Below are 15,677 nucleotides of genomic sequence, written 5' to 3'. Positions count from 1 at the left end.
TAACTTTCGAACTGTTAATGCTTTATAGGTTTGACGTTACCACTAGTTATATGTTGTATTTCTAACAATATATGGGACAACTGCTCTAGCATTCATTGTTTTTTATCAAAAAGAGTGTTTACACATCATCGATTATTTCAAGTTTAAAAATTAGCAACAATCATGTTAATCACGCTCTTAAACTTTGACAGTGTTCTGAATAATTGCCTGGGGCCGTATTTAATATGTATCTTAGATTTTGACTAAGATTCGCTCTGATCTTAAAATAAAAATCTTAAATCGGTCCTTGGATCAAAAGATCAAAAACTAAGAGTAGATCCCGACTAAGATTCGATCTCAAATGCCATTTCGAGGCTCCGTTTCTATAATTAGATTTTGTCTGGTTTCCCAGCGTTAAAAATAGAAATATATACATGCGCGCGAACTGGGTTACGCTGCAGAGATGTAAACAAACATGGCCGCACGGGGGGAAAAGAAACGAAACCCAAACTTTTCCAAGGAGGAATGCGCTTTGTTGGCGAAGTTAATGGGGGGTAAGATCGGCCATGATATGTCCTGACACGCCCAGTATAAGAAGGGATTTTCTTCCAGTAAGATGATCTGTTACTGATAAAAAGACAATACAATTGCGTAAATAATATTGAATGTCAAAATTGACAGTTGACAATGTATGGTTTGTTTTCATTGCTTTTTTATTATCACCATTTTTGTTTGCATTTTTTCACTGAGTTCTATTGTTTATCAATAAAATTCAATTTCGAAATAAAATCATTTATTTTATATTACCAGTAAAATTAGTTAAAATGAAGTAACTGTACTTGAAAATGTACATGTATGTGAATGCATGTTTACTGTTACTAACATTAGCTAAATTTCATTTGTACCGCACAGGCTATGTTGTATTGGCCACGCCATCCACAACCAAATGTGCGGAAAAGTACAGGAATAAGAATAATAAATATTATAGTCATTTTTAAATGAATGCCAATTTCATTATGTTTTTATCCATGTTAACATGCACCTTAGGTTCCCGTACATATTAGCCTAGGCACAATATTTACATTCCATTCGGTGGGTTGTGGGTAGGAGCAGCAGGCTTGCGTAATATGTGTTTGGCATGGCCATGACAGATGTGTTTTTTACTATTTTATGTCTCATTAAAAATAACAAGATTTCGCAATCATGACCCGGTACTGTATATATTTCACAGGAATTACATCTGAAACCAAAAAGAAAATGTGGGCAGTGGTTGAATTGGAATTTAATTCCCATTCCAATGGTATCCATAGGTCATTGGATCTGCTTATGAAAAAATGGGACAACCTGGTGCAGGTTCACCGTCCCAAATACATGGATTATAGGCGGCAGTTGCAACTTACAGGTTCATTGATATGTCCTTCATTTATTTAGTTTTTTTTTTGTAAATAGGATATTTCTCATTATGTTTTGAAAATTGACTGCATTATGACTTTTAAGACTTCATGTTCATAAATGTTAACTAAATTGTTTTATCTCTGCAAGATTGTGACAGTTTTAAGATAAAGTACTAGTGTTATTTTAAAAAATGTCTTATTCACATATCAATGTTTAAATGTTTAAGTTATATGTATATATTAAATGTGATTATAGTCAGTCCTAAATGGTAATTGATAATTATATATGTTGCATACAGGCAAAAAACTCACGAGCCATTTGTTCAACAGGTCATGGGAACAATACAGCAGTGTTGTCGGAAATCACAGATGCTGTCATGAATGTGATAGGAAAAGTAGACTGTGGCATTGAGGATATTGGTGTTGCTGAATCCTTTGACGCGACATGCATTCATGAAAGGTACTTTAAATTAATGATTGATTATCCATACACAATTTAACTATCAATGTTGGGTCAAATTCTTGGTTAGAAATTTGTGTAACAGTATGCACAAAAATGGTATGTGTTTCAGCCAGGGTTCAGACCCATTACCTATAACTCTGTGGGCAAACACTTTGTTATATTATCTTCCTAGGTACAAATGTAGCTCTGTATAGCTAGATGATTTAAGTGCTATTTAATAATGATCAATTGGCCGTTTACAGTTCTTTTTAAATGAAGCAAACATTTCCTTTCTAATCAATTTTCATGTCTATAGTTAACAATTTGTTGCATTTGACTGCACACAAGGGATTAAACGTGCTTGATTTCATTCATAAATGCATATTATCATTTCACTGGTGCCTTATTTATTTAGTTTGCCCAGTTTAAGTGCAGTGATAAGCAAACTTGCTTCTCACCAAGTTGATCTGGGATTGCTCCCGACCTAATTGCACACGACTGTAGTTGGGCAAGTAAGTTTTCTCAGGGTATTCAGATTTCCTCCACACAACAACACCACACTCTTGCACAACATTGTGTAAAATAGAGTGACTTGGTAAAAATTCATATAACTTTTTTCACAACTGTTGTAAAATGAATATTGGTTGAACAAATTACTTTTTCAGCCAAAATGTAACAGAAATTGGAGAAACAGACACGGTACCAATCTACCAAATGTTGAACGAGTACACGTAAGTATTTCACAAAGCTATTTAAATTTTAAGCAAAATTTAACAAGGAAAAAATAAATTTAGTTAGATCATAACATTTTCTTTGATATTTACATACATGTACCATAAATATGGTATAAGTGAAGATTGCATGGAAACGATCTGTACAATCTGAGAACACTTTGATAACATTGCTATTGATATAATTTTGCACCCCCATAAATTCTTAAATTAATATTCAAATGAAGCATTAAAACCTACAGCTTGAAATATTATACCACTTTTTAAAAACTGTACACAAGCTTTGCTTTTCCTTAATGATTGGGTTCATGTATTCTTTCAATTAATGAATGCACTTACACCATGCTACATGTAACCAGAGTGGCTATTAAACCTTTGATTTGTTTAATTGATTTTGATATGGAAGACTAAAGAAGTTTCAGATTGGAAAGGTAGGTACAAGGGACTTAAACAAAAAAGTGAACAATTCATGTAGAATTAAAACAACTCCTTTTAAGTTTCAACTTCTTAAAGTATATAATATCATTATAACAGAGTGAAAACAAGTGCAACATTTAACAATCATTTCAATGTCTAAGAAACAATGGAGGAAATAATTAACAGAGTTCACTAACTCATACATACAACTAACATATGCATGCACATACAAACCACTGGCAAATAAATATCACTAGAAAAAACAAAGCAATAACTCATACATATTACTTCAATACTGATATTTGCATACACATACATACCACTGGTAAATAAATATCACTAGCAAATACACAGAAATAACTCATACATATTACTTCAATACTGACATATGCATACACATACATACCACTAGCATATAAATATCACTAGCAAATACACAGAAATAACTCATACATATTACTTCAATATTGACATATGCATGCACATACATACCACTGGCAAATAAATATCACTAGCAAATACACAGAAATAACTCATACATATTACTTCAATACTGACAAATGCATACACATACATACTACTGGCAAATAAATATCACTAGCAAATACACAGAAATAACTAATACATATTACTTCAATACTAACATATGCATGCACATACATACCACTGGCAAATAAATATCACTAGCAAATACACTGAAATAACTCATACATATTACTTCAATACTGACATATGCAAACACATACATACCACTGGCAAATAAATACCACTAGCAAATACACAGAAATAACTCATACATATTACTTCAATACTGACATATGCATGCACATACATACCACTGGCAAATAAATACCACTAGCAAATACACAGAAATAACTCATACATATTACTTCAATACTGACATATGCATGCACATACATACCACTGGCAAATAAATATCACTAGCAAATACACAGAAATAACTCATACATATTACTTCAATACTGACATATGCATACACATACATACCACTGGCAAATAAATACCACTAGCAAATACACAGAAATAACTCATACATATTACTTCAATACTGACATATGCATGCACATACATACCACTGGCAAATAAATACCACTAGCAAATACACAGAAATAACTCATACATATTACTTCAATACTGACATATGCATGCACATACATACCACTGGCAAATAAATATCACTAGCAAATACACAGAAATAACTCATACATATTACTTCAATACTGACATATGCATACACATACATACCACTGGCAAATAAATACCACTAGCAAATACACAGAAATAACTCATACATATTACTTCAATACTGACATATGCATGCACATACATACCACTGGCAAATAAATACCACTACTCATACCTTATATTTACACATACAAATATATAACACACATAAGTCTGCAACATCATAATTCAGAAATAGTACAGTCCCAAAGACTTCAATACTTCACAAACATAAAGACAAATCATTAAAAACAGCTTACAAATTTAAACAAGTTAAACAAGTTCTATTTCAATAAAAATGGTATAATTTCAGAACATATCAGCCATTGTCGGAGTGTGCTGAAATGGCCATTGCTGCACCCAGCACACAGTCATGTATAGGCACGACTCCACCATCCAGTCATTGCAGCTGCCATGAGTGCGGTTCAATTAGGAGGCTGAAGAAAAGGAAGTTGGAGTTGGAGGTGGCTATACTTGCCAAGCGATTTGAAAAAGAACAATAAAGCTTGTCAACTTACATTTGTGTGAATTTCATTTCCATGCCTGTACAGTGAATCAGGGTTTATAAGGTCGAGGAAAGTTTCCACATGAACGGATGCTTATTTATCAACATATTGAAACTATGGTTTATAGACTACAAAAATGTGACTGTTTGTTATTTCCATTTAACTTTTAGTTATTAAATTTGTACAGTGTAGAATTACATGCTATATTAATGTCCACTTATTTTGTCGCTTGAAAATTTGTACAGTGTTGTATTAAGTACTATAATTGTTTTCCACATTGTGGATAATTGTCTATTTATCTTATAAATGCAGGATAATAAAGAAACTACTATATTTGCAAAATTAGCAGCATATTTACTAATTTTCTGTATTAAACAGATACAGTCTTACCAAAGTATCTTGTTGTAAACTGTTCTCTGTATCTAAGGCCCACAAGGTTGTCTGCTTGAGGCTGTGGCCTGCCATCACCATCATTTACAGCATCTCCATCATCTGGTCCTGCCATGGGAATGGCTCTCTCCTTGCAAATATTGTGCAGTACACAACATGCAAGCACCAACCTTTTTATCATATAAATGAATTAATTATTATAAGAAATAAACATGTATTTAAGTGTTAAAATGATACTTATTTATTTAATCTTTAACAGAGTTATGGCATTTAATTTGATTGTATATTACAAGGCTGTCTTTCTTTATGAAAGTATCAAGATATACAAAGTGTTAGCCAAAAAAAACTATTGTGATATTGAACCACAGTTCTAGTCATATGATATCAAACGAAGTATGTGAACTTGCTTTTAGATACAACGTGTTCCCAAAACTATTGCGATAACCATAGTTCTAGTCATATCAAATATATAGTATGTGAACTTGTTTTTAGATACAAAGTGTTCCCAAAACTATTGTGATAACCATAGTTCTAGTCATACCAAATCTGTCTGTGAGATCTTCTATTCAGATGCCGTACGTGTGCCCCCATACATTGAATAGAGCGGCTGTATGTTTTGCCATTGTCTGTTTATGAATTTTATGTCATAAGATAATAATGTCCACATTCATGTACAATGTTCTAGCTGATTTTACAAATTTACTTTGTGGTTATTCTTATAGTTGGTTTCCATTACCAGCTCACTGTGTTACTGTATGATCCTACAATTCCTTTTGTTTAACCTTATGAATAAGCTTTTTGTTTTAATTGAATGACAAGAATTATGATAATAATTGTGCGTTTTTTCCCATTCATTTCAGTTTGTTCATAGATTGCATTGGTCCATATTAAATGAATAGTATAGAGGAAACACATACCTTAATTAATTTCAACATTTCAAAGATGCAACTATCATAATTATTTCACAAACATATGCATCTAAATACATTTACTAAAAGCTATTTAACTGTTAATGCATGATAATAGAAGTACAAACATAAATAAACGTTTAATTAACACAATAATAGTTTTTTACGTGACAGTGTTTGCGATAATCCAATAAATGTAAAAGAAATTATAGAAATGGGACATTTAATAGTTTTGAAACAAAACGTTGAAAATGTTGGTTTATATTTTTATGTATTTACCTAATCCTGCGGATATCATTTTTTTTCAAAGTTTGAGTGCCAAAAAAACAACAACTATGGCCTTAAATATAAATATGTTACTTTCTTTCTGCTGAACAAATTGTTGAAATACTGTGATGTTACTATTATTATTGCACAATGTACATGTTGAATAACTTCTGTCACAGATGTATTTCATTAAAGGCTGGATAGAAAGAAAACATGTTACGCCTCGTTTATTCTTATATAATCAAGTATGAATGCATATGAAAGCTAAGAGTTCCTTAAACAAGACTGAATACTAAAAAGTAGACGTCAAAGAGGCGACAAAAAAGTTTAGCCTGTTGAAACAGTCTTTCACACAGACATAATGATTTTCCATGCACTTGCAACACAGACTCCCATTTTGACAAACATTCATGTCAAGTTTGTTGGAAATCCCATAATGTTTGATTATTAGGCGTCAGGAAAAAGTCCTATCAACAGTCCTCTTTTCAACATTTGACCTTTAACCATGACCTTGACCTTGTGTGTGATATGCCGCCTCATCATGATAAACATTCAAGGCAAGGTGTTTTTAAAAATCCTATAATGATTGGTACAGATACAGCACAGACAAGCACATAAAAAGTCAAGACTACTTGACAAGGTTATTTCATTCAATGGAATACTGCACATTTTTCCGGTTGAAGAACGATTTCTCTATGGAGAATCCCAAATCTCCTCTTCAACTGGCCTATGCCTCTCTCAACCAATGCCCTGGTGATTTTGTGACTTCTTAAATGGTGTGTAAAATAAATATATATTTTTCATACATGCAAGGAAAAAAAATGCAAGACATTTATAATTAATTCAACAATGGGAACAAATTAATGGTTATTTGAGTTCAAAACATGTTCATGTCATTTGAGATATATCACATAAAATGTTGATTTGCTTGTTTAGGTTAAAATTAATTGACAACTTAATAAAACAATACATTTTGTTTCAAAAATAACTAAAATGATATTAGTTATGTGCAAAACATTCATTAATTAACTGTATACATTTAGCAACAAAGTAAATTAAGATGGAAATTGTTTGTTTCAGAGGAATATAATTTGAATTTTATTGATGAGCACTGAAAGTAATATTTATAAGTTACCATACTGTAATTTAAGAGATGGTTGTCCGGTTAATGCACTCACTTCTCACCGAGACAATATAGGTTCGATTCCCGGCCTGTACGTTGGGTTGGTGGTCACCAAGCCGGACAAATGGGTTTTCTCAGGGTACTCCGGCTTACCCCACAACACAAGACCACACTCTCGCGAAAAATCTTGCAAATTATAGTGAATTAGTATAATTTATCATAAATATCTTAACAATAATTGTATATTAAATAATGTTTAAACTAATAGGTGATATAATTGTCATTGAAATTTGCTTTTAGAAATGGTCTTTGGATAAAAAAATCAAAACTGTGAGACATATTTATAAAAAACATTATTTCAAAGTTTCTAACAGTGAAATTATGATACTAATAAATCTCTTATTAACAAGAAAGCATGTAATGGAATATCAATCCCATATATGGCATGACAGCTGTAATATATTTTGAAACAAGCATTTCTGAAGAAATTTCAGGACGTTTCAAGAAACTACTAGATGTTGATTGTAACTTGAATACTGTACCTATTATAAGCATGTTCTGCAGGTGTTGAGGGGGCCAGGTATGGTGTTAACAGTCACCACTTGGCAGGGTATCCGCTGTCACCTAGTAGGTGGAACCCTTGGGGCATGTGGCCATTCTCAAACAGGTGAAACAAGCCACTTTCTCTCAAAATGCGGCTGTCATGAACTGAGCCGGGCCAGCGGCAAACAACATCCATGATGTTGTATGAACCATCAAACACAACTTGGACATTAACACTATGCTGTCCCTTCCTGTTCACATATATTTCCTCTTGAACATGAGGTGCCACGATATTAATATGAGTCCCATCTATGGCCCCAATGACAGAAGGGAATCGCGCAATGCCTCTGATATGCTCAGCATTCCGCCTGCATTCTTCAATTCGGCGTGGCAATCTGATATAACGCCTTATCAATTCCGGCGAAGAAAGGGCTGCAATTACTTGGGATAAAACCCTTGACACGGTTGGCTGACTCACCCCATGTATGTCAGCATCATTAAGCTGAATTGGGCCTGTTGCCAGGTATCTTAAAGTTATGAGAACTTTCTGCTTTGTGCTCAAAGCCTTATTTCTTAGCGCTTTGGGCTGTATCGACTGTCCTAATAAGGCAACCAAGAAGTCTATTCCATTCCGGTCAAATCTGTATCTTTCGATGATTTCCCCATCTTGAAGATTATCCAAATCCGGTGCACGATCCATGGACTGAAATGATAGTCAGTTATGATTCACCTTAAGGAAAAAAATATGTAAAATAATCCTCATTGAAGTGTTTTCGCCATTATTATTACTTAAAAAATATACATAATATACATACCTTAAAAATCACGGATAGATTTCCTTACCAAACATATTTCATGTATGAACAATCCGGGCCACAATTTTGTGCTTCATAGCACGGAGAAACTGATGTGTTGGGTAGCATACAGCAAGACTCGAATTATGATTTAATTCAGACATAAAACAAGTCCTGCATAAAAACACCCGTTCACATTTGAAACTTATGATCTTTCATTTTCCGAGGCAATATCCATTTTTGCATATTTTTACCATTTCTGTCAATGTCAAGTTTTGTATAATGTGAATTCAAATACATTACATATTTAAAGAACACAAAAAAACTGTTAATTTGAGATGAAACAATAAATATATATTTAGGAAAAATGCATAATTTGCTTTCAACAGTCGATAGTGCGAAAAAAAAAAATGGCCACAGCATGGGGGTATTTAATGTTCAAGGTATTTGTGTATTTATCGAAACAATCATACATATCCGTAGCGTCTCTCATGATTTAATTTAAACAAATCTACTTATTTGTGAATAATATACGAGCCACAGAAACTTCTATATAAAAAAGTCACATTTTGGTAAACATCCTTATTCGTCCTTCTCATTGAAATACTACTCCCTAATGTACAGCAGGTTACACTGAACTATTACGAAGGATAATTTACTTACCGGCGTGTGTTAGAAGCAGGTCTTTTCGGTGAAAAAAAAAGAAAAAATATGGTTAATCGCCGCAATAATTATATTTAAGATCACCTTTAAGGAAGGTAGACGCTTCCTTAAACTTTCAGAACGATCTAAGTAGAAATCTTAGTTTTGTGCAAAACTTAAATCGGATTCTTAGATTTTAGTTGGTTTAAGATCAAATCTAAGATAAAAATGGCAAATCTAAGGATATGACCGATCTAAGATACATATTGAATACGGCCCCAGGATAATAGTGCAATATCATATCTTAGACCTTACTCTAATCCCCGTATTTCTATCAGAAATGATCGAGCCATGCATTTTCTTTGCTCCAGATTCTCATTGAAGTCAATAAGATTTCCGAGTGGATAGATTCATAGCATAAATGAAATGATCACAGTTTGATAAACCCTTCACATAAACAAAGGATAAGTGTCTGTTTCATTAACGTATGGATATCTCACAAATCACTTCCCATGTGAAATCAATACACCTGAACATGAAGCAGAGCATTTAGCTATGGCGATATATGATACGTGTTGTATTCGCGGACTAATAGCTACTTAGAGCTACTACGAACTACTTAGAATTACTAAGACCTACTCAGAGGTACATATAACTATAAAGAACCACGACGACATACTTAAAAAGTATGAATGTAATTTTGTAATTCAATGTTTGATGACAGGTTGTCATTTAAGGCTGTTCATATAAGAGGGGTGTCAATTCAGGCATACGTAATAGACATTTGTGTTTAAAATAATTTGAATTTAAAGTGTCTGGTATGACATCAGTTTTACATGTACAACCAAAATGTAACTTTTGTTTCAAACGTGTTTTTTTTTCTTTCATTGACATTTTTGCACCTATTATTGTAATGGTCACCAATTAGTTGTTAGAAAAGGACGCTTTGTTTACCTCTATGAGAAATGAAACTTGATTATTTTATCTTAATAGGAGATATGTATTATTCCATATCATCATCATCATCATCATCATCATCATCATCATCATTATCATCATCATCACAGATTTCAATGTTGTGGTTGATGAGCAGAATCTATTTCATTTGACGTTTTTCGGAATTTCATGAATAACACAACCAAGTGTACCGGTGAACCAAGCATGACAAGCAGCAATCTCTTCAAATTGTTGAATAGAAGATATCATGTTGATAAAGAGATGATCAGAAAGGCTGCCTTTTGGATGGAAAGTGTTTAGGCTCCTTATTCACTAACGACTTGAGTCTTTGTTTGAGTGTCAAACTCAGACAAGTGATTCTTTTAAATGGATTGAATTTTTCGTAGTCCTGAATTTTACAGAAAATGAAAAAGATTAAATTGACACTCTTATTCAAAACCAATACATACACATGTATAACAAACATAAACTTTGAATGATAAACCTTAAATTACTTACTGAATAATACATTTACGGAAAATATTAACTACTGATATCATGATTGTAACCGTGAACTTAATAGCAGAAAACGCAAACATATTAAATGATTGGTGAATGCTAAAATACTAACTGTGTTCTACTATAGTCTCATAAGGTAGAAATACTGTGCTTTAATGTCATTTCTTTTAAATTAAACTCAATATCCTTTCACAAACCATTGTTTTGGACATTTATTCATCCTTTTTGGAATATTAAAACGTATTTTTATTTGCAACAAATATGGCCAATTTAATCATAATTGCTATTTTAATAGCAACTATTCAATAACACGAAGCTATGCAGTTTTGAGTATTGAGACTGAAACCCAGAGTCAAGGCGTTAGAGAATGCAGACCCAGCAGTACTTCATAACATACACTGAAACATTCCAAGTTGGTCGACAAGTGACTATGGAATCTTTCAAAGATATATTGAAAGGTAAATAAAAAGAAGTTCCTAACATATACAACATAAATATATGAGCGTGTAGACAAGGCTGATGTTTTGAACAAACAGCTTTTCTTTCCTATTCAGTTTGATTAAGTCGATATCACCGATTTTTATACTTCAACAAGGATGCTTTCTCAGAGGAACAGGGGATAAAGATTGGCATGTTCGAAACCCTTTTGAAATGACAACAAAATGGAGCTTGTATCAATGATAAAACATGACCAAAAGGTAAAATATGAGCTCTTTTAATGACCGATATAAAAAATGTGACATTTGATGCTTTATTGAGCTGATAAGCGTGAAAAACGCTATCGAAAATGGAATTATTTTAGGCTTTAATTATTCAATGAGTTTAAACATATTTATTTTAGATCGATTGTGAAACAACAACATTATTTAAATCACTGTCGTTCGCTAGATGTTACGTAAGCGTTTGGTCACGAGGTACTAACATTTATAAATTTTCTTCCAATGTATATGTAAATTGCTGTTAAGTATTGGCTTATAAAAGTGATTACAATAACTCAAATTGAACAGCTTGAACATTGCCGAAATAAAGAATGTAAACTAGTCCCTCTTTTGAGGCTTCATTTATGCCCAAATGTAAGAGTCACGTAAAATATAAAATAGTGTTTTGCTTATATATATATATATATTATATTTTTAAATTAAGTATCGGTCTGCAGTGTTTCGATTTTTTTTTCAAATAAACTTGATAATAATGAAATGACTCAATTTTGAAAGAAATTCTTAAAATGAAAAGGATTTATCAGCAACATAAAATTTGGGACATAAACTTTCTTCGTTGAAACCCAAAGAATTCCTTTTAGTCAATCAAATAATTTCAAGCAGAGGAATTGTTGCATAACAAACATTTTTCTATGGTTCAATGATCGAATACAAGGAGACAAACTCAAATCCAGTTGCTTGAAGTTCATTCACTGCATACAATTCCTAGGTGACAGCTGTCAATAACGAAGGACTGCCTGAATCAGAAGACAAATCCTCAAGACATTATTGCTGCAAATCTGAGTATAACTACAATATGCGAATATAATAATTAAGAATCCATAATATTTACATAAAGACATTAAGAGCAAGTGAATAATGATGCTACTTTATTGCATGGTTATAGGAAGACTACTCATAATTATGGCATGCACCACATTTCTAAGCAGCTATTGACATGAATTGGCATGCAAAGTATGAAACTAAAACTTAGATAATACTTTCTTAAATCTTAGTTCTTACACCTGTATTTGGCAAAAGCAAGAGATAAAACAAAAATATATGTTGATGGTTTTTACCTTGATCCTCTGTCTCCAACCTGTTGCTGAAGTCAAGAAGATCATCACCGTCACCAGTAGAAATCATCGCCATAGTTCAACGTATCCTCGATAAAAGTTGAATACAAGAAACGTTCACTGATTTTCACACACTATTTTATATTAAAATTGCAGACAATATGTTTGTTATAAAAACAGCACAGCTGCAAGAAGAGCGTAAAAACGTGTTATCCGAGAACACCACTTAAACTAAGAGGAAGTTCGTTTTATGTAGGAGTGCAATAAAATACGTTAAAATATTTAAATCTGCTTGCGTTGTTTACATCAAAAAAAGAATACAATACTTTTTACAACGAATGAAGTTGGAGGGATGATAGTAAGAAACTCGTCCTAATGGCATGAGTCAGAATAATACAATGGGATTCTCATTTTTACTTACGCACGTCGAAAATGTCAACTTTATTTGCAGTGTTTGTCTGTATTGAATACACTTCACTATCCTCATACATGTTTTTAAAACATTATCCGAGAGAAAAGGAGAAAACCTTTTTCCAAAGTCCTTCATTGTTCTTATAGCACCTTACAACTGGCTCATTGTCTCACCAATACCTACAATGCCGTCTATCGAACGAATCAGACTCACATGATAAGTATGTTTTACGCCTTTAGGCAGGTTAACAGATGACTCATAATTATTCATTGTTTTTCTAACAGCCTTCAATTATAAATAATTTTAAACTTCTAATTATATCTATGAAATATTCTTCCATGACTGCGAGTTTTGTTCGAGCTAAATGTAGCGTAATCGAGGTTCAAGTTGTAAAAATAGAAAAATCATCTTTTCATTGAATGACGAGTTCTGAGAGGCTGAAATCCCGCAAACAGAATATATCTCGAGCACTGTCTAAACAGCCACTAAGTTGCAATAGGTACAAAAAATGTCTCACCGTCTAGCATTCACAATATTGCAAAATAAAGTACAGGAATAAGGTCAAAATAAAATACATAGCTTCTGTCGGAACCAATAAAAATATTGAAAATGTACTTGAATATTGCACATAATAATTTACCACCTTATGTAGTTAACTAACAACAGATTGAAAGTTTTGTGACTTTATTCAGTTAATATTGTGTGTGTGTGCGTATGTGTATTTTTGTGTGTGTGTGTGTGGGGGGTGGGGGGAGAGAGAGCATACATACCATGCTACTATTGGGATCAGATATCGAGTTCAAGAATCTATTTTTAAAATGTACACAACACGCAGTTATTTTAAGAATTATTGTTACATTGCATGAAAACCAAATCAAAATAAATTATCTTAAACTGAAAGTACATATTAGATAGATTTTTTTTCTGCTGTTTTTCCGCTCAAATGATATCAGTCAAATTGTTCCCAATATTGTAGCACCCTAGCCATTATTTTGTTACAGCTTATGTGATCAACTGAGATTATCATTCTAAATTTGAATTCAAAGTTTGCCTTGGCTTTGTTAATTGTGATAGCTTCAATACTAATATCATTGGGTTTTACGAAATTAATACTATAGACTAAATAAAAAAGCTGTTTTTGCAAGTCAATTTAGTCACAAATGAATAATTCTTGATCGGACAGTTGTATTAGTCGCGAAAATGCATTGCTACTTTACTGGCTGATCTGATATCAGCTTTGAATGTCTAACAACTATTTCTTAAAATTTCTTGAAATGTCATAAATTAATGAAACATTAACGCGACTTTCAAACACATATCAACAGGTGATATATCTCTCTTCGTATCTTATAATTTTGTTAATAATAATAATGTCCTTTCATGTAAACGCCAGGAAGCTTTGAAGACAATATACAGATATTCTAATGTAATGTAAAGAGATACGTGTGAAAAGGACAAGCCAAAATAGTAGTACATTGTGGAATCATAATTATGCGTTTTTTTTGCCAAAAGCCTTCATTACTTACATATAGCAAAACACAAAGTTACCTTAACTAATCTTTGTAGAGTAGATTGTTTCATAGTTGAGTCATTGATGAAAAACCAACGATTTATTACGCCACATGTTTTTATATGCCCAACGGCGCGATCCATGCTGTTCCATTCGATTTGCCTGTTTTTTATGTAATGATGAGACGATGAAAATCTGCATCATCATACAGAACAGAACAGAATATTTAGATCATTATTTCCAAGAAGGTCAAAGAAACACTTTCATCAGATATATTTATATTAGTTCTTACCCCGTTTTCTAGAGTGGGCATGTGTATTTGTTTGTAATTATGTTATATATGTATACGCTGATTAAAAAGAATATGTTTAAACTATGGTCATTGACAAACCACATTTACATAAAAAGGCGATAATATAAAGCAATAACAAAATAGACGTAATTCATGCAAACTTACATAATGATCGGATATGGAACAAATAATATGGGCTATATAAGGGAACGGTTAAGCATATGGCCTCACTTCTTTATTTTCTTTATCTTTCACAATGTTCTTTCGAATCGGTGTCAATGCCAATGGCATCTAGTTCGTTTTCGCTGTATTATCAAACCGTTTTAGTTTTACAATTTTTAAAGGAGTAAACGTGGTCACGTGATTCGTGATTAATAGCGTTTTTGTCTTGTGGTGGGAGCCTAAAACACGTATTGACCTTTTTGAAAATACCATGCTTCAAAATCAGTTCAGTTCGAAACTATTAAACGTCACATATGGTAAAAAAAATGTCTGGCATCCAAGCGTTGCAATCGTAATTGACGAGAAAAAGAACAACAGCTAATAGGAATTTAAATTGCTTCCCGCCCATCCAAACGCACGCAAACAGTAAATTTGAAAGAAAGTAAATAAATTAAGTTGTGTATATTTATTCCCTCTCTAATTATAAAACGTAACCTTATTATAAACACTGCTTCCTATATTGATTCAGCCTGACAGATTCAGGATGGGAACGCAGCAGGCTTGTTTCCACACGACTCTGCTAGATTAGAGCACTTTTAGCATACATTATCAGACATGAACTTTCCATAAATCTTCTTTGAAGGCAAACAACACAATCATGTTTACTAATAATTTAATTGGAAATATGTCT

The 15,677-nt window shown here is 32.6% G+C and overlaps 2 protein-coding genes across 2 annotated transcripts; one reads left to right on the top strand and one right to left on the bottom strand.

Moving 5' to 3' along the window:
- Positions 1 to 454: 454 nt before the first annotated feature.
- LOC128210907 (uncharacterized) lies at positions 455 to 5,418 on the top strand. The gene is made up of 5 exons (XM_052915258.1): positions 455 to 533; positions 1,211 to 1,381; positions 1,704 to 1,833; positions 2,481 to 2,546; positions 4,522 to 5,418. Exons 1-5 carry the CDS (start codon positions 455 to 457, stop codon positions 4,709 to 4,711), a joined length of 636 nt encoding a protein of 211 aa, XP_052771218.1. The 3' UTR covers positions 4,712 to 5,418.
- A 2,579-nt stretch (positions 5,419 to 7,997) lies between these two features.
- LOC128210906 (putative nuclease HARBI1) lies at positions 7,998 to 12,686 on the bottom strand. Its single transcript, XM_052915257.1, has 3 exons — positions 12,614 to 12,686; positions 8,994 to 8,998; positions 7,998 to 8,648 (listed from the first exon to the last, which is right to left on the bottom strand). Exons 1-3 carry the CDS (start codon positions 12,684 to 12,686, stop codon positions 7,998 to 8,000), a joined length of 729 nt encoding a protein of 242 aa, XP_052771217.1.
- Positions 12,687 to 15,677: the final 2,991 nt, after the last annotated feature.

The sequence above is a fragment of the Mya arenaria genome, chromosome 12 (assembly GCF_026914265.1).
Source record: "Mya arenaria isolate MELC-2E11 chromosome 12, ASM2691426v1".
In the NCBI taxonomy this organism is placed as follows: domain Eukaryota; kingdom Metazoa; phylum Mollusca; class Bivalvia; order Myida; family Myidae; genus Mya; species Mya arenaria.
Note: the sequence above shows the minus strand (reverse complement) of the source record. Positions and strands in the feature narration are given on the sequence as shown.

Coding starts and splice junctions, on each gene's coding strand:
- LOC128210907 (XM_052915258.1), top strand. CDS start 455: ATGGCCGCACGGGGGGAAAAGAAACGAAACCCAAACTTTTCCAAGGAG. Junction 1,382..1,703: donor GCGGCAGTTGCAACTTACAG/GTTCATTGATAT, acceptor TTTGTTCAACAG/GTCATGGGAACAATACAGCA. Junction 2,547..4,521: donor CAAATGTTGAACGAGTACAC/GTAAGTATTTCA, acceptor GTATAATTTCAG/AACATATCAGCCATTGTCGG.
- LOC128210906 (XM_052915257.1), bottom strand. CDS start 12,686: ATGGCGATGATTTCTACTGGTGACGGTGATGATCTTCTTGACTTCAGC.